General features: G+C 38.9%; 1 protein-coding gene across 2 annotated transcripts; it reads left to right on the top strand.

The window, feature by feature from the left end:
• The first annotated feature begins 6,293 nt into the window (after positions 1-6,293).
• LOC139728194 (inositol oxygenase-like) lies at positions 6,294-19,428 on the top strand. 2 transcript variants are annotated; one of them, XM_071639157.1, is made up of 7 exons: positions 6,294-6,433; positions 12,577-12,717; positions 13,374-13,463; positions 16,486-16,578; positions 17,033-17,170; positions 17,903-18,243; positions 19,077-19,428. In XM_071639157.1, exons 1-7 carry the CDS (start codon positions 6,431-6,433, stop codon positions 19,183-19,185), a joined length of 915 nt encoding a protein of 304 aa, XP_071495258.1. In that variant the 5' UTR covers positions 6,294-6,430; the 3' UTR covers positions 19,186-19,428. The 2 variants fall into 2 exon arrangements, with proteins under 2 accessions (XP_071495258.1, XP_071495257.1); XM_071639156.1 differs by lacking the exon at positions 6,294-6,433 and having other exon boundaries at positions 12,486-12,717.
• The last annotated feature ends 1,367 nt before the right edge of the window (positions 19,429-20,795 follow it).

The following is a 20,795-nucleotide window of genomic DNA, read 5'->3' as shown; positions in this document are numbered from 1 at the left end:
GACATCGGGATTACTTATGTTAATGTACCTGCGTGCGTATGTACGATACACTGCCGGAAGTGTGGTACAGCACCAGGGTTCGTAATAGACGTTATCTTTAACTAGTTTCGTGGTTTATTTTGGTGTGTGTTTTGTTTTGTTTCGTTTTTCGTCACATCAAGCTTGCCGTTGTATGCTGCATTCATATTCTTGACTTTTTGAGTGCTAGCAATCGTGGAGGCATCTCTTTTTTCCAGCTAACTATACCGTCTTGTGCTCTACAGATTTCTCTTGTGTTATGATCGACATTTCCAATGAATCAACCCATGTTATTCCCTGCCATGTTAGGGTGCACGTCACGAGACCGACACCCACGAGTCATACAGCTCACAAGTCATACAGCCCATTAGTTATACAGCTCACGAGTCATACAGCCCATTAGTTCGACACTAAGCTAACAAGGCCCACGAGACCAACACATTAAGCCCCATGTTGTCATGGGCTTTATTTGCCTAGTGTCGAACTCATGGGCCGTATGACTCGTGAGCTGTATGACTCATGGACCTGTTTTCAATGTCGAACTCATGGGCTGTATGACTCGTGGGTGTCGGTCTAGTGGGATGACCCCCAATGTTATATTTCAAGTAATAGGTGGTATTTTTTGCACTTTCCACCTTTCTTGCTGCTTCAGCGTAATTTCATATCCATGATGGGATTTTGACACTTAAGAGTTTGTTACCCACGCCGATGAAAATCGGCAGGGGGTTATGTAAAGGGTTCCGTATGTTTGTTTGTTTGTTTGTTTGTTTGTTTGTTTTTTTGTTTTTTTTTTGTTTGTTTGTTTGTTTGTTTGTTTGTTTGTTTGTATGTTTGTTTGTTTGTTTGTTTGTTTGTTTGTTTGTGTACAAGATAACAAGAGAACGGGAAAACGGATTTGCACGAAATGTTCAGGGAATGTTTGGATAATGACAGGAAAGAATCGATTAGATTTTGGTGATAATCGGTTGACCCTTGCAAATTCTGTGTGACCTTGAAGTTTTGACCCCATGGTATAGTGACCATTCCGAAAATTTCCCGTTTCTCACTTTGCGATTTTCCGCTACCATACGAAGACATAAACTCCCCAACGATCCGACTTCGCTGCTCAAATGTTCGTAAGAATTCCGAAATTTACGTTTAGGCCTATTTGAGGGACTATGTCCTTCTAGATTTATGAAAGTTCGTTCTCCGTCATCACAAACTGGCCCGTATTTTGATGATTTTTCAAATCAACATTGATTGTTTTTTTCGTTGGAGGAGCATTTTGCTCGGTCGCAGTCACACTGCACGATATGCGCGCTCAATGTCAATGCGTGTGCAAGGCCGCTGAAAATGCATCGCGCTCTACACTGTTGGTGCAAAATTGCACCGGGGACGTTGCGGCGCTCGTTGGTGGGCTAATACTGGTGCAGTAGACATTTGCATTCAACCCTTGCATTGAATAATTCCCGTAGACACTAATCATAGGGGTAATTGCCTAGGGGGTACGTAAATTTTGTTTTTCTTTTTTGCTTTTGTGGATACCATCAAAGATCGTACACTCATACGACCTTTGATATTTGATGATTTTTCAAATTAACATTGATTGTTTTTTTCGTTGGAGGAGCATTTTGCTCGGTCGCAGTCACACTGCACGATATGCGTGCTCAATGTCAATGCGTGTGCAAGGCCGCTGAAAATGCATCGCGCTCTACACTGTTGGTGCAAAATTGCACCGGGGACGTTGCGGCGCTCGTTGGTGGCCGAATACTGGTGCAGTAGACATTTGCATTCAACCCTTGCATTGAATAATTCCCGTAGACACTAATCATAGGGGTAATTGCCTAGGGGGTACGTAAATTTTGTTTTTCTTTTTTGCTTTTGTGGATACCATCAAAGATCGTACACTCATACGACCTTTGATATCATCACACTCTCGGCTTGCTATAATCAAAATATCCCGCAAGAAAACGGCGTATTTCTCGATTTTTAGCGCTTTTTCCGCGACCCGTCGCGTAGACAATACTCTTAAAACTGGACTTAATTCGCGCGCGCTTGGAAAAGTTCCGATTCTGCACTTTTGACGGTGGAATTTGGGATTTTCGATGGATTTTTGGAGGAGACTTAAGGACTTTCCTGTACGTGAATGAGTGTTAATACCGTATGTGTAATTATGTGATTTGCGTGTGATGTGACTGTAGAACCAAAGATCGTACACTTCAGTGTACGATCTTTGGTAGAACTCACTGGCTGGTGATAAAGCACACTGGCAATTAAGTGGCCGAATTCTGGTAGATGACCGAATGCACATTATGTTTACCCCGACTTTGTACTTAGGCGTGGGTCTGCCGCCTTTGACGGCCCCTCTCTAGTTATTATTGCGCTGTATACAGGGATATAAGTATGTAATGACTTTATGTTGTGTCCATGATTGCTGTGTAGGCTATGGATGATGGTTTCTTTTATATAAAGTTCTTGTGTATATTTTGCCCTGTTCATGATGTACAGTTTCGTCCTGTTTTCGTCTTGTTTTATTTTGAAAACATCATTATGTGTCGAATCTGTATATTCTTGGATGATGTAAATTAAGTCGGTACTTGCGGAAATGGAGAGTTTTCGGGGTGCTTGTCTTTTACAAATAATTTGACTATAAATACTGTAAAATGTAAACACTTTAAGATGAAAGAGTATTTAATTATTTATGCAGCTTGAAATGTAATATGGGCGTATATACGCATGTGCGTGTGTTATGCAATGTTTGCTTGATTTTTTGTGTATCATATTATTGTGAATACAAAAAGTTGATGTTTAGAAGCGAGATTTTTAGATGTTAATGAGTTTGAGTGAGAGAGAGAGATTGAGTTTGTGTGTATCATGTGTGTGTGGCTATCTAAATGTTACCATTAGAACGGAGGCAATCTTTTCTTCTGTAGCATTGCTGACTCGCATTGCTGCGATATGAACTCGAATTTTTGGTGGACGCCGATGGTCGAAATAATCACAGGCGTAATAAACGTGATCGAGGAATAAAATTAACTTTTGTGTTCGTGTCGATCATTCACTGTTTTCTCTGCTTGCTTTTGCTTGTAAGTTGGGTGTTGTATGGGCATTCTAGTTATAAGAGGCATGCAGTAGTATTAGGTACATTTATGTTGTGGAAGAAGCTGTGTGTGTTTGGAATGATTTTGTGGAAAACATGCACGTTATGTAGGCCTATGTTTGTTATACTTATTGTGGCGCAAGTGAAGAGAAAACATCTAAGTATACCGGTACAAAATTATAGTCAAGGTTTAAACAAACAAACACACACACACACACCCTCACACACATTTTTGGCATTTTTTGTCGATCTCATCTTTCTTTCTTTTTCATATGAACAATAACATTACACAAATCAGTTAATTGCAAAATAATACAAATTTCATTATGACAACTTCATTCCAAATTGTCAAAATTACGAACGAAAAAGAGAATTTTGTCTTTAAAAATGGTTGAAGAAAAGGCAAACACATCAAACAAAAGGAACATGGCACCCTTCCCTCCTACCCCCCCCCCCCCCATGATATACCCAACCCCATGTCAAGTGAACCCGCTCACACTCTCACTCAAATACTCAAATCACAAAGTTACAGTACTATAGGAAGGTGAAAAAAAAAACTTACAACCAACAATGAAAACCCAAACACATTCTACAGACCACCGAACAAAATGATAAGAAATAAATTCAACAAAATTACAATACTTCACTTACATTCCCTAGTTAACTCTTCCCGTTTCAATAAATGTTACCCCATTTTACAAGTTTTAGTCGCTAATTCCTTTTCCTGATCTTTGTAATCTGTAATCGTCAGTAAGATTTAATTCATTGAATGAAGTACTCCTTTTGATCTGGAAATATATATATATATATATATATATATATGCATTTTATATATATTTAATGCATATTTTATATATACTATATATATTTCATGACAGAAACGATGGAATAACATTTTGATTCTATGAGGGTTTCCTTGAATCCCCATAAAAAATTAATTCCAATCACCATAATATCTATTCCCCTCAAATCTAATCTATCATTTCTTGCCAAGTTCTTTGAACTTGTTCACAAAACAGAAATATCATTTGGATACGTCTCATCCTCCTTTTTACAAAAGGAACATAATTTATCAGATACAAATCCGAACCTATGATATTTTACACACACACACACACACACACACACACACGCATACACATTCACACACACACACACACACACACACACACACACACACGCACACACACACACACTTTCCTGTTATTAGCTTCGCAGCAGTCTTGAATCTAGGCTACGTACGAGAGGGGGGGGGGGGGGTGATAAGATGATAACTTAATACGAATGAAACGACCGGATCCTAAAGAAATTAAATTGCCAGTACATATACCTGCATAATACCTATCCAGTTTTTGGCATTGTTACGTAACATCTGGATTAATGTTGAATAAAACTCAACCACGCGGTCGACGCACCTTCGTGACAGACGCCATGAGTGCGCAAACCCCGGAAAGAACAGAGAAGCGTGTCCGGGTGATTGTGTAACGTAAGTGCCAGATTTGCACTAATTAAGGACCACTCCCTGGTCTTTGGTATACCATTGAGGTGGAATTCTTCCACCTCCCTGGGTATACATAGGCCTATCAAATAGTGTATGAAAATAATCATGATGAAATCTTGTGTGAGAGTACTTGTTTTTCCAAGTCAACTACTCTAGATCACAGAAAGTTCGATTCTCTACAGCTGATATTTAATTGGGACAGTTAATTTTCATTTAAAATGGTATATTTTTGTTTGTCTTTGTTTTCAATTTTCTGCACCCGTTTTGCTATCCATTGTTACTGAACTTTTTTGGGGGGACTATGGTTCTGAATGCCGGGTTTCATCTAGTTTTGTTCTTTGATGAGAGAGAGCGGCTATAACAGTAACATTTGCACCACAGGAACAAACTGAATGCCATATACTTATCTCTTCAAATACACTTGAGACAGATAATGAACATGGGGCAATTTTTTCAGTTTTCCTGTAAGAAAAAATGGCAGGTATTCCGCGTTCTCTTCATGTTTTTTTTTTTTTTTGTCTGTGATCAACAATCATGTCGTGCCATGTTTTCCTTGTCCTTCCATTTATAGCCTATAGTACAGGCCCTACCTGTAGTGTAGGCCTATCATAGTACGCTATACTGATCCGATTAAGATAATGATTAAACTGATTCTGCATGAATGTATAGGTTTGCTTCGAGCGGAATCAAGACATCAAATACTGGAACATAAGGCAAGCAAAAATATTTGCGTGTTCTATTTTCTGCGCTATATAGCTTTTGGCTACGCAAAATGCACGAAAATTTAATCGCCGCGTAAATACAGAGCACCCTGCGCGAAGCGATTTCATGATCGCTGATCTCTATGTGAATAATATGATAACTCATGGGTGGACACCGAATATCCAATCAAATCGCGCCATTCGTGACACTCGGTTGCGCCCCCTTCACACCCTTCTGAACGCCGTAATGAACACGTGCATTTAAAAAGTAGACAATCGTTCATGCTTTGATGACTGTGTACAGTGATATCTTGTAGACTTACTGCATAGAATAATATGAACAGGCTTACAATGCAGTCTTCGTTATCTGGCGATATGGGTTTGCCACAAGAATACACTATGGAAGTACAGTAATGATATTGACTCATTCGTGAAACTGAAACACAGTGCAGGATGCAGCAACATTCCACGACCATAATCAGGGGCGGATCCAGAAATTCTGTATGGGGGGGGGGGGGGCGTGACTAATATTTCTGGTGGCACTTCCGGGTAAATTTCATTTTTTTTCCTTTTATTTCTTTTGTTTTTCACGAAAATAAAAGGGGGCGTGCGCCGGTTGCGCCCCCCTCTGGATCCGCCAGTGATAATGTCAAAATTGTAGGCCTATAATTTAGTAGTGTGTAGTAGTGAGGCGGAGAGATCCCTTTGTGATGATTCCTTCAATTCAGTTCACTTTATTTCCCTCACCGCATGCTTCCCCCCCCCCCCCCCCCCCCCCCCCCCAGGATTTATATTCTGTCAATATGGTACGTACGTACACACCCTACCCGACGCCCAATGAAACCTCCCACACAGAACCAGAAAAAACCGGTTCCGGATCGGAATGCCCGTCTAAAGTCTGCGCAGCCGCACACTCGTCGCAGCCGATTGGCATCGTCTTGGCAGATCGACTGTAAACATTTCACTGCAGATGGCATGCATAACGGAGAAAGGACCGCTACAGTGAGATACATAATCAGCACTGCTCCTGTCACCGCGCCAGTGGTACGTGATCAGTATTAAATAGCATCCTGCGCACAGCAACAACCGTTTCTCGCCATTAATCCCTTGGAATCCCACAAAAGTAACACCATGGTAAGTTCAGTGTTGTATCTTTATCGTTTAATACAGGGTCAGGCTATTTTATTAATGTATATTGCTCGAGTCAAGAAAATATCATTCGTACGTACAGTTACTGAGGCAGTATGACTGAGCCTGACCCTCAAGAGATATACTTCCTTCCTCCGCTATAACACCTCCTACTCCTTGGATCCTGGTTGTTTAGCAGGAGTCTCGATAATTTCCGGGCTTTTACCTAAATTTATAATACTGATCTTTAGGCTTGCGGTCATAAACCTAGAGAAGAAAATTGATGTACTCATATATGCATATGGAATATATATACCACACGATTATATCCTCATAAAAATCGCAGCGTTAACGTATATCTCCCCTTTTTGTGATGGGTGTGAAGAAAATGGTGTACACGAATATTATACCACAGATCAGACGAAACTCTCTCCTATAAATGCATGTGGCCTGTTAAGATGTTGGTCGTGTGTTGAGAACCAAATTATCGCAATGATTATCAAACCCGTTTTTACTTTGTTTTATTTTGTTTGTCTTTGTGCGGGAGGGGTAGGTAGGTAATAAACATGTATACACTACAGCTGAGCTAGTAGGGCCGAGGCCGAGGCATGGCCGGGGGTGAAAGGGGAGCGCACGGACACGCACGCTCCTCCACTCCTTGCTCAGACCTCACCTCCCTGCTGCTCAGACCATGGAGCTACTACAGACCAAGAAGGATGCCCAGTTATGCTATACGGGCATGGATTACTAGTACTAGTAGTAGCTCCATGGTATGGTACGGGTGCACCTCCTTTGCCCAGAGCTCAGTATCTCCGTCGCTTTGTGACGCAGCCAAGTGCGAAACGCAGAAAGGATGACCGATGCACTGACCATGCAGAGAGAGAATTACCTGAGCATTTAGTGCTTCCCCTATCAGGGAAGTGCAGGCACCTCCCTGCCCCGGCATATCCTATACAGCATATAAAAACATGTAGTAGGCCGCCCTATGAACCTGCAAAATTCAATTTTGGTTTTCGTCTAACCATGGAGGTATATATTATATAATATGCCAACTAAGCGAGTAGTCTCATTGTACATGTACCTCCTTGATGGTCTGACGATACAGTGTATACGATAATTATGTACGATGTTTTCTGATGGGGGAGGGAGGGGATGTAGGACTTGTTGATGTACTTGGACTTTAATCTGGTTGGTGATCAAATTATCTGTAGGGATTTTTTTTTTCGCCAAATCATGGCGTATGAGAATGTTTATGCGGGATCAGATTATTATTAAGAGTCGTGAAAGCTAGGGCCAAAATGACATCACCGTCTACTAATTGTAGGCCTATATTTTAGTGTTTTGCTCTGTGTGCGTATGTGTTAAATATTAATATGCCTATAGTTAGACATCTTATCTCCTGTTGTTAACTATCATGTAGGCCTGGAACAGGCAATGTCAGTCCAGGTTATGCTCTTCCGTTCGTGGTCAGTTCATGGATGTAGAGTTGCACAATCATTGATCTATATAGATAATAGGACTGTCGATATCAATACGAGACGAAACGAATGGAGTAAAGATGCATACGTCTCGTTTTGCACTAACCGCACCGGCGACCCCAACTGACTGTGGTTCCCTGGTTTTACCAAGTTGCATGATTGCGTAAACAAAATTAACGGAAACGATCCTATTTCAGTGAGATATCCCATCATGAGCATTCAATCAGAGAAGTGAAAGAGATCTCTTATGCACTGAGTCCAGTATCGGAAACTCACCGTGAGTTCAGGGCCCCTTCCCTTTGATACACAGTGTGTTTATCTCGGGCAAAACTTGATACACAATGCAATTTGTGTTATAAAACGTGAAAACGTGCGAAGGCCTATGATGTAAAGGTCTAGGAATTCTAACCTTTTGCATTTATGATCAGACTCTACGTGTATTGCCATTCATCCCTGTGCAGCTGCGCTGTCTTTTGTCGTTTTACGCCTCATCATGCAGGCATATTAAATGATCATAAATTTAGGCGCTTTAGGCTGAAAGCATGATGAATACTCTGACTCAGTAAATCTGGATTAGACCAACTTATGGGCGGTATCAACTTAGTAATACCAAGGAGGTACTAGGCAAGCTTGCCTAGTACTTCCTTGGTAATACCAGGGGACTGTTTCATAAATGGTTGCGATTGATCTTACGCCCGCGTACTAAACTCGATGAATTGAGCGTAAGTTCAATATTGGGCGTAAGTCCTGTTACATAAAGACACTTACGCTTGATTTCAAGAAAAATCAGTAACTTTCAGTACAATTAGCATTACTTGCGATCAATCGCAAAGTTGTTTATGAAACGTAGTTTGCGATTGATTGCAACTTACGCTCAATCTTTATCAAATCAATCAAACTGAGCAAGCACGTTTGAAATACACTTCATATAAAAATACCCTCACAAAAATATTACGTATAGAAAAGAAAAAATATTATCATAAGCAATTGCAGAGATATAGATATGATATAAAAAGTACGTGGAATGTGTTAAAACAAGCTATGAATACATCTACCGAAATCTCAGGTATATCAAAAATTCGATTTGATGGCAAGATTATTGATAATTCTCAAGATATTGTAAATATTTTCAATAAATATTTTACAACTATTGGAGAAGATATTGCTCAAGAAATTCCCAATACTGATAAATATTTTACTGATTTTTTGAATCAGTATAATACACATTCTATATTCTTTACTCCTACCACTAGGTATGAGGTTATTGATATTGTTTCTGGTTTGAAAAATAAAAAAAGTGCAGGTTATGATATAAGCAATATGATTTTAAAAGGAGCAATATATTCTATTGTGGATCCTTTGGTGTATATTTTCAATTTGTCAATGTCAAACGGTCAGTTTCCGGAACAAATGAAAATAGCAAAAGTTATTCCTATATTTAAGAATGGTGACAACCTGGATATTAGTAATTATAGACCTATATATTTCTTTATTATCTTGTATATCAAAAATCTTAGAGAAAATTATATATAAAAGAACAATGAATTTTTTGAAGACGCATTGTGTTCTGACAAACTCCCAGTTTGGTTTTCGAGAAAAGCATAGCACCTCTCATGCATTTTTGAATTTTATTGATAAAGTAGCACATGCTTTAGATAATCACTCTCATTTGATCGGTATCTTCCTGGACTTCTCCAAGGCCTTCGACACTATTAATCATAATATATTGCTTTATAAGTTGTCCCACTATGGTATACGTGGGAAGGCCTTGGAGTGGTTCAGGAGTTATCTAACTGATCGTAAACAATATGTTTCAATAAACAATTATAACTCTGATATGAGAGAAGTAATGTGTGGCGTGCCACAAGGTAGTATATTGGGGCCGTTGTTGTTTATTGTTTATATTAATGATTTATGTGCTTCCTCCCAAGTGTTATCATTCATACTTTTCGCCGATGACTCAAATGTGTTTTATTCACATGAAGATCCAAATATTCTTGTGCACACAGTAAATGCGGAGTTACAAAATTTACGAGATTGGATACGAGCTAATAAGCTGTCCCTGAATATCAATAAAACCAAGTATATGTTTTTTAGTAACACTTTAGATAATTTGAATATGGATATTTATTTTGATGACACTGTTTTAGAAAGTGTTTCATATACAAAATTTCTTGGAATCACAGTAGATGATAAACTTTCTTGGAAATTTCATATAGATTATGTTTGTAAAATTATTTCACGCAATATAGGCGTCATTAACGGGTTCAAATTGTTTCTTCCCCAACATTCATTATTCATACTGTATTCGTCTTTGATACTACCTTATTTAAATTACGGAATCTTGGCATGGGGGAAAACGCATCAAACATATAGATAGGGTTTTATTGTTACAAAAGAAGGCACTTCGAATCATTTGTAATGCCGCTCCTTGCTCTCATACAGCTTCTTTGTTTTCTGAAAATAAGATTCTGAAAATTAAGGATTTGTTTTTATTTCATTTAGGACAATTTATGTATAGTTATAATAATAACTGTCTTCCGCTTATATTCGATTCTATGTTTCCTCGTAACCTGACATACCATAGTTACCCAACAAGACAGTCTAATGAATTTCATTTGCCCCTGCTTAGAACGGTTTTAGCTCAGCAGACATTTATATATACAGGCCCAAGATTCTGGAACTCCCTTAGTCCAGACATAAAAAATGCTCCTTCTTTGTTTTCATTCAAAAAAAGATTGAAATCATTCCTTCTTAAGTCTTATAATGTAACAGAAAGAAATTAATTTTGTTTGTTTATCTTTTTCAGTAAGTAGGTTTTGTAGGCACCAGGATGCTATTGATTTTTCATAGGCTTGTTAGGTCGCGTCTTTCGCGGAATTCCGCATCGCATCCCCTGTTTTTCCTATTGCAAACTTACGTGCCTTCACAGAACAGATAATGTGTTCTGCTATCAGCAATACCATACAATTGTATATATCACTTTCTCGTCGCTTTTGACGCTCTACACTTCTAATATGGCTAATAGTCTCTGTTGGTTTGATCTTGAATGTACCGATTGATCTAGGCTTTTTGTTCTTAGTTGTCTCGTCTCTTTACTTGTATTTATGCTTCTTCCCTTTCCCCTTTTCCACTTCTTTTTTCATCCTGCACACTTGTAGTTAAGTTTTCACCTTTTTTTTTCTTCCTGTGAGGTGCCCACGTTGTACAAGCATAGTCTTTTGAGTGGGTTATACCTCCACTTTTTTTGGCAGAATGTATAAATATGTCTGTATGAAAAATGCCTTTCAGAAATTTGTAATGATTATTGACAAATGTTATCCTTTGCTATCTATGTATCATTCCTTCAAACGTATGTCGAATCTATATTTTTTGTACATTCTGTTGAAAGAAGTGAAAATAAAACCTTTGAATTTGAATTTGAATTTGAATTTATAAACAGATTCCAGGTCTGTATAAAACGTCTTCGTGGTGTGATGAATAATAGCCAATATTTTACAGATAGATTTGATAATTCAACCAAATGTAAGATAGAATCCAGCTGATATAAGAGATACAAATACAATTCATATTTATGAAAGATGTCATACACAATGCAAATAATCATCTTTTCATGGTACGTCAAGTCTATTCTCTTGAGCGTGGGTATATAGCTATAAAGAGCTTTGAGCTATCATTCTTTGCATTATCATAAGCTGCCAATGTGTGAAGACATTTATTAGGATATAAAAGGTTACGATATAAGGTGCATGACTTTACATTGTTGCATATATTGTTCCCAATTCCAGTGAAACAATGATCATCGAGTTTGTTTAATGGTGACTCCCTCATGTCAAGGAAATGCAACGTCATTATCTGAGACCTATCGGCAGTGCTATGTAACTGCACTATTTCATTGTCGTGTGGCAATTTCCGATACCCTATTTTAGATTTTCAGATCATGAGTAGTATAGTACAGTGTATAACTTTTGCAATGTAGGCCTACGAGCCAACGTGTGCGTTGTCTGTTCCCGTCTTCGGCAAAGTGTGAACGCACTTCATGGGGTTTAAAAGACAGCGATCACTGACACTCTTTCACCCGGGGAAGCGGTTCGAACCTGTTCCGTACCGTTGCTGGTTCGTGAACAGAAAACAAATCAAACATACCAGCATAATAGTAGCAACAGCAACGACCAAATACTGCAAGCTCATGGCTTCCTCCGTTATAAAAGTCGCTGAAAAAAATAGAGAGATAATTTGACCTTGCTCACCTGGAAATATCTTAAAGACCGCTTACTGGTGTGTTTGTTAAAGCAAGGAGATAAATAAGGCGAGCCGAGTATAACTCCTTGGTTAAAGCTTTATTCTTGTGGCAAGGATGCTACACTATGGCTTCTTTGCTTTTGCACACGCCCTTGTTCAGATGGGAATAGAAAACAAAACAACAAGAAAACATCCACAGGTATCGAAAAACAGTCTCTTCTTTGACATCTTGATTGTCAAAATGTCATGTGATGTTCGGGGAACTAGGGTCTACTTTCTTACACAAGTAGCACTGCTTTGTAATATGATCCGGTCGTCGCTATAATTATGTAACCTCATTGTTTTCCGCGACTTTGATATTCAACGCATTCTGGAAGTTGTCCCTATTTTTCTTTTGTCTTACCCCAATTTGTTGTGCACATCATGCAGGAGAACACACCGGAGACGAGGACGATCATCGATCCCTCACCGATCTACAGGCCGGACATCTCGGACGAGGAAAAGAAATATCTCGGGATCGAGAGAACCTTTGAGCCCGGCAAGAAAGTAGACGATTTTAGAGTATTTGCGGTGAGTAGACTGTGCTTGGTGTCTACCCCAAGAGGTGGGTAAGGTGCCTGAGCTATAGCATTGTCTTAAAGCCGCGATTGAAGCTAAACAGTTCTATGAATTTCTGTTGTAAATAGCAGTGCCTATGTTTACTTACTACTTTATTTTGCTCTAATTGGTTGGGAGGGGAAGGGTGTCTTTACTTGCTTCTGTTTCACGTTTTTTTTTAAATTCTTATGATAAAGTTTATAAAATTGTGTCAGTTTGATTTGCCATGTACTGACCAGAATTTTTGATAGCTATGTGTTATGCAGAAGGGATGTATTTGTTAAACACCTTTTGTTGGATTATAAGATTTACCTAATGGAGTGTGCGAGTGGTACATAAAACTGTTAAATATTTAGGATCAACCTTTCTCTTTATGTTCCGTTTGTTATTCAAAAGTCGAGTCTCGAAATGACCACCGACATGTAAACTTTTCAGCAAGTTTGTAAACGTTCTAACCAAAAGAGATGATAAGAAATTCCCTTTTCCGTGCTCACTTGAGTGATAAGCGAATAGTATGCAACTTCGTTTTACTATCTAAACGATAGTATTCATGCATATTTAAACTTATTTTACTCGGGTTTTAGATGAAATTTTCAGGTGAAAGTATATTGTTGATTTTCGTCACCCAGGATGATGAGACAGATCCTGTCATGGCTGCGGTGAAGAGGACTTACTACCAGATGCACACCCACCAGACGGTCGACTACGTTAAGAAACAAGTAGATACATCGTCAATATGACGTCTATTTTTCCCTCTAGCTCCTCTGTATAGTCTCAGGTACGGTAGATTGCACAAAAAAAAAAAACAAACAAACAAACAAACAAACAAACAAACAAACCTGTGCTTCACACCTATATTTTTCGGACATGTCAATTTTTTTCTTCTCCCTGTCAATTTTCAATTCGAACTTTGATGGCGAAGAAAATTTGGTATGTCTTTTGGCAGTTATAGATCGGTGGTGTGGAATATCTAAATAGCAAATTGGAAGCTAAGTTTGTTATGGAGTACCTGCGCGGAAAGGACCAGTGCTTAGTATACACAGAATCAAGGTACATTGTGTATTATAGTTAAAGGGATAGTATAGTATTGGTTGAAGTGAGAATTCACTAGCTTTTAATTTTTTGTGAGATATTTAGAAACCACTTTATGAAAATTGATGTTAAGAAGCCTCCAATTCTAAGAGGAATTCCAAGTCTATTTTATGAAAATCGCTTTTTGAATGACTGAGGTATCCGAAGACAAATTACAACAGAGCAGTCTTAAAGGGATAGTACAGTATTGGTGGAGATGAGAAATGTTCCTTCAACTTTTTGCGAGATACTAAGAAAACACTTATAATATAGTACAGAACATACCACTTTAAGAGGCATTCAAAGTTTATTTGATGAAAATCGGGTTTGGAATGACTGAAACATCCAAAAACAAAGTAAAACAAAGCAATCGTAATAAAGTGTGGGTCCCACACTTATTAGAATCGCTCTGTTTTGGATATCTCAGCCATTTCAAAACCAATTTTCATCAAATAAACATTGAATTCCTCGTGGAATTACATGCTCTTACATGTTTCAGTAGAGGTTTCTCATTATCTCACCAAAAATGTAAGAAACCTGAAATTAGGACTCAACCAAAACTATACGACCCCTTTAATAAAAGGTTGGTCCCGTCTTTTATTAGGATTGCTTTGCTTTGGATATCTCAGCCATTTCAAAACCAATTGTCATCAAGTAGCTTTGAATTCCTCTTTAAATTGTACTCTCCTTCATATTTCATAAGAGGTTTCTCACTGTCTAAAAAATACATGTACTAGTATGAAGGTTAAACGTTTTCAATCTCAAATCCCATTTCAACGGAAACTCTACCATCACTTTAATTTCCAAGTTAATTTCATACTTCCATCGGGATGCATCTGTTAGTCATTTTGTAAGCTTCAGAGATTCTATGTGTGGCACTGAATTCTGCTTTTCACTGGTCGTCTGTATCCTCACCAAAAGCGCTCAGAGTAATTGCAGAATGCGTATTGGTGGTTAAAACCATGCACTGAGAATACAAATCTGGAAGGGAGAACAGTCAGTTCAGAACATTTCGATAACAACGAATAGAATGTCATGTACACTGGATGATTTTTAGCACCATCATAATAAGCATACGCTGAGGGACTTCGTTAAGTTTAAGGTCAGGGTGTTACTATTTTACCCGCTTGTCACTGCTATCAAAACTCGTTTTGGTCAAGGGAAAGAACAATCATAATTAATGGTTTTCAATGAGTATCATAGAGCATTGTCATGTATACGTCCATTCTGTAATGCCCGTCAGATACAGACCATGAAAGTCATAAATTCTTACTGTCTTTAGCATCCGGCTATCAAAGCAAATCTTCATCAATGTGCTTCATGTGAATTAACGATCAGCGAATTGCAGACATATACATGTACCGTTTTTATGCCTCCGCCCGAAGAGTGCCGGAGGCATTATTGTCATCACTATTACTGTATTAGAAGTACACACGCCTTAATTATGTTACCAGAGAAACCGTCTTCGTTCAGTTATCATTTATCTGATGTCATCCTACTCCCGTGACACAGTCATGTATAAGTTGAGTCATCATAACTTTTTTAACATCACTCCAGTAATAAACCCCTCTTCTCAAACTTTTTTTTTAATGCACTGTTTACTCCCGTTAAAACGAAGTCCTCGGGACTAGCGTTTTGTTTTTGTTTCTTTGTAGGTTGTTGTTGTTGTGGGGGGGGGGGGGGGGGGGTTGCGTTAATTCAAATTTTCTAAATAACCAGACAATATAGTGCATATATAGATGACAATGTTGGTACCTGAATTTTTATTTCGTTGTGACTAGAATTTTACTTCATTATTTTACCGTATTTCGCTATAACATGGGTGCACTGTACCACCATCTGAGTTGCGATCTACTGTGTAACTGTTATGTTGTCTTTCATAACAAATTTCATATAGTACGGGGGAAATTTGAGCTTTTTTTCCGAAATGTGTTGTTAATTTCAAAATCTGTGATAAATTTGACATTAATGAGGTTTTTGAATATATACTGTGAGCAAAACAAAGAATTATTGCCTATGGACAACAAAAGATGAACATGAAAGAGAACATTTTACTCTGTTTCACCCACCAGTGATAAGTAAGAAGTAGAACCAAAAACGGAAACATTACCAAAGCACCACGAATATGGTTTCTTTATAGTACCTGATAAGTTTATGACACGTTATGATTTCAGATTGCATGTGGGTGGGATTTGTGTGGACGTCATTTTTCTGTACAGTATGTGATTCATGTTGTATCATGACGGTTAATAAGCGTTTTATGTACACGAGTCATTTTCTAACACCATGCAATACTCATCACTAATACCCCTCATTCATCCTTTCGATATCAATTTCCTGGAGAAACGGAAATGACAAATTTATGAAGAAAGATCGTTTGAGTTCACAGAGTCAATAAACTTAAAACCCCTTTATCTCAGAATTAAATAACATTACATTGATTAATGCACCGAATTGTTGTTCCCCGTGCATTGAGAAATATTCGCACACTTATCTTATTATATCCAATACGGGTAATGCTGTAAACTTTGACATTATGTTGTAACCTTTGCTAGCGAATGATTATGCACAGTGCATAATCATGAAAATGCTATTAATGAGTGTTTTGGATAAGTGTATTCACGCTGCCTTTCTGCCTTTTTCATCCAAACATTCTTCTCCCATTGACAGCACGAGAAATGGCTCGGCTTCAATCACAAGGAGATGACGGTCATGGAAGCCCTGGAGTTCCTCAACAGCGTCGTCGATGAAAGCGATCCCGACGTAAGTTTGATGTCGATATCGCAGTCCATTAAACTGTGGCACCAGTATGTAGCGTCGCCAATGCCTGTACAGTCGATGAATTGCGCACGACTCTTTCGCAGTGGCGGATCGGGGGGCTCTTTATTTTTGGCTGAAACAAAAGAAATAAAAAGAAAAATGGGGGATGCGTGCGCCCCTTAAATTATTTTGTAAAGACGCCTCCCCTTTACGGCATTCCTGAATCCGCTCCTGCTTTCGCAATATTTTCGCTCGACTCTCGCCTTTCGTACTATAAGCAGACGACGTAGGGAACACAATACGGATCGAAGTGTTGTATCAACAAGCCTCATTGGTATGACCTGTCGTCATTGCCTGTTTCTACTTGTTGAAATGGCCTGTAGTTGCCCCCGAGTTTTCTACACGTCAAATTTCTCTTTGGATTGAATAAAACCGATTTTATCGTATTTTCCTGCAGACGTCGCTGCCAAACATCTACCACGCATTTCAGACGGCCGAGCGGATTCGGGAGAAGCACCCGGATCAGGACTGGTTCCACCTCATTGGTCTCATCCACGATTTGGGCAAAGTCATGATCATGGATGGTCAACCACAGGTGAGGATGGAATGACCCATCGCATCGTCAGTTCACTCCTCAGATTTTACGATAGTTTTCACTCTTTTAAAATCTGTACCGTCATCTAATCTGTTCCCTATGTCAATATGTCCGACGCTAAGTTATTTCATAATGCATGTATTGTGATCTAGCTGAGAATTGAAACCTGTTACGCGCAACCTTCAGTGTAGATGAACTTTCAAGCAAATTAATTACCTTCTTGATAATATACATCTGACTTGAATATATCGAAAGCATGTATTTCGCATTCTCATTCTCATATGAAGGCAAATGTATGATTTCCAGCTATAGGCCTACATTACGACTAAATGAACGGACTCGATCGGGAGTATCTCAAAGACCAAGCTACACAGTGTCGAGTGACGACTGTGCTGTCTTTTCAGGAAAGGACTAGGATCAAGCATGGAATATTGAGATGCTTAGGTTCCCACTAGCAGCCTGAACAATATTACGTCGAACATGACACAAAGTTGTGTTGGCAAAGATAATTCCCTTGCTATTGATGTAGAAAAATATATGGCTTCAACTGGGTTAAAGTTGACGGAAAGGAAGTGTATCTGTATGACCATTTTAAGTCTGGAAATTTTACGCTTAATTATTGTTTATCCTGGGTGGGCCTATGTAAAATCTTCGGGCAGAATGTGGGTTTCATGTAATGTAGATTTGACCTTATAGGATGTTATATCATTGCTTTGGGTTGTATTTGTGCAGTGGTCAACTGTCGGCGACACATTCCCCGTGGGTTGCAAGCCGGTAGAATCCGTGGCTTACGGTTTAAAGAGCTTCGCAGATAACCCGGACATAAAAGACCCCCGCTACAACACGCGCCTCGGCATGTACAAGGAGAACTGCGGTCTCAACAACGTGATGATGTCATGGGGTCACGACGAGTACATGTACCACGTGCTCATCAAGAACAAGACCACCTTACCGGAGGAGGGGCTCTACATGGTGCGCTTCCATTCTTTCTACCCATGGCACCGGAGCGGCGAGTACACGTACCTCATGGACAACAGGGACGAAGAGATGCTCAAGTGGATTCTTGAGTTCAAGTGAGTTGACTTCCACTCTTCTGGTAGTGTCCCGTAAAGAATTATACACCCGAAAGAGTACAAAAAAGCAAATTGCATCCACTGTCAGGAACACCACACTGCAAACCCTCATCCAGTTGCTAAACAATCTTTGATGGATGAGAAGCACCGTTTTGAAGTAGAAGAGCTCGAAGATTAAAAAAAAAAAAAAACACTTGTAGAGGCATTACAGCACTGATTGCAGATTGTCGCTAGATCACTCGTTACCTACAACCTGGATTGATTACCATAATATCATCTTTGCTAACAATTCTACTAGGCATGATAATTTTGGAAATTTGAAAAAAAAAAAAAAAAACTTGTAGAGGCATTACAACACTGATTGCAGATTGTCGCGAGATCACTCGTTACCTACAACCTGGATTGATTATATAATCATCTTTGCCAACAATTCTACTCGGCATGATAATTTTGGGGACCAAGTTCCACAACTGTCCATTCGATGCACGGTAGCTGGCGATTGTTGTAGATTTCATTCGTCCTACTGCGTAGTGTTCAATGACACATAAGATTTTTATAGACTTTAGCATGAGAGAGATTTAACAGTTATGTAGAGACCTGTAAACAATAATATTGCCATGTGTGAAACAATCATGATGCGGCATTTCCTTCAAATTTATGGCGCTTGCCAAAAAAAAGTCCAGAAATGGCAACTTATATAAACCATGATCAATGCCTGAATAATGTCTTGCGCAAGTTGTATTTTGTGAGCTTCTACTGTAAGTACTTCTTCCAATGGACTCAATAAACAAATGTCTCATAATGTCTCCTTTCATATTTTCTTTGTCCCGCAGTCAATTTGATCTGTACTCCAAATCTGACTCTGTCCCGGACATTGACGCTCTTCGTCCGTACTATCAGTCCCTCGTCGACAAGTACCTACCCGGGAAGCTCAAGTGGTAGATTCCGCAACACTTCGCCCGCTCCTCCAAATCAGCGTCGACACAATCTTCTATGCACGTACATGTCTGCCAATTCTTACAAGCCTCGGTCTACAACATCAGCGACGACACAATCTTCTATGCACCTATAGTCTGCCACAGTTATTAGCGAGCTTTAGATTTTGGACGAGAACGCTAAAGGCGGCGCTGTTAGGCTAAAATAATGGTGTTTTGTACATTCGCGAGACAGCTGTTTCCAGTATTACACCAGTGAGGCTGCGCCGTCTATAGCGTTCGCGTTGCCGGTCTAAAGCTCGCTTTTACACAAGTCTACAACATTCTGTCCTGATGATTCCAACGCAGACGAGTGTGGCTACAATAATACAAGTACCTCCGTAGTATCCGGTCAGGCATCCACAATGTGTCTTGTAACGTTCTCTGAGAGAGATTAACCATTTCTGAACTTCCTGCCAGGCTAAACAGGAAAACTTTGTGACACCACCACGCCCTTCTGTATGGCAGACGTGCCTGAAAAAAAAAAACGCAGAAAAGCAAACAAAAACCCTGGCTGATAAGACATAGTATACTTCCTTTCTCGAAAAGGTGAGATTTTCTTACGTTTGTGTTGTCTGGGTTTTAAACACAGTTTAATATTATGGCCCCACACGATACCGGTATACTCGGTACTTTGAATATGTCTTCTTCTCTTTGAAAGAAGACAAGTGTAAAGTTTAAGTGGCTGATTGTTTTGTCTCTTATTGTGTGAAAGTGAATTGACCAGAAAAGAAAAAAACTCTTGTAATCATTTTTAAGTTTATTTATTTATTTTTGCATACATGGGATACAAGAAGCAGACAACTCTCATGTTGGACCCATAGATCGCAAAATGGAGGTCCAAATCTGGTCTAAAAATGTCTTGTTTCAGTAAGACCCTGGTCTACCCAAGAAAGGTGTATGATGTTTTGTCTTCGTTATTGAATTTGTACCTTTATCATGTCTTCTTGTCTTGCGAGTTAAAGTGTGGGTATTGAAGCCGTACTAATTCGATCTGTTTTGTTTCCACTGATATCTGTACATAACACATTAGGCAATATACTGCTAAATAATGTCAGGTTTATATAATATATTACATGTTGAATCATTCTTATACCTGTACGGAGTAAATCAGGGTACCATTGATAATCACGTGTGTGTTCGTGTTTGTGTGTGTGTGTGTGTGTGTGTGTGTGTCTACTGTATGGACATTTTAATTACTGCCCTATGGCCATTGTAATCATGTAAAGAAGACGTTGACCTATTAATGATAAAATCTTTTATAAAATGATAAAAATATAAAAGGAGAAAAATGGCTTCACTATTGGTCAGCCATTTTGAAATACTTATGTGTGTGCATGATACCAAAGTTTGCAAACGTGTATTTCATGGAAGTGTGTGATGACGGTACACAGTGTTAGCGATTCTGGGAATTGTTAATTAAAAAATTCGCAAATTCGCTTTGCGTGGTGAAAAAAATCGAATTATATGAATTTCCTCAAAGAAGCGGATGATTTTCCTTTCTGTGATCGCCTCAGGAAAAAAATCAGAATACAATGTACTGTATGAAAAAAAAGCTGCAAATTTATTGAAAATACA

The sequence above is a fragment of the Diadema antillarum genome, unplaced genomic scaffold (genome assembly GCF_040938485.1).
Source record: "Diadema antillarum isolate AM-2024a unplaced genomic scaffold, OU_Dant_1.0 seq00000169_RagTag, whole genome shotgun sequence".
NCBI classification, from domain to species: Eukaryota; Metazoa; Echinodermata; class Echinoidea; order Diadematoida; family Diadematidae; genus Diadema; species Diadema antillarum.
Note: the sequence above shows the minus strand (reverse complement) of the source record. Positions and strands in the feature narration are given on the sequence as shown.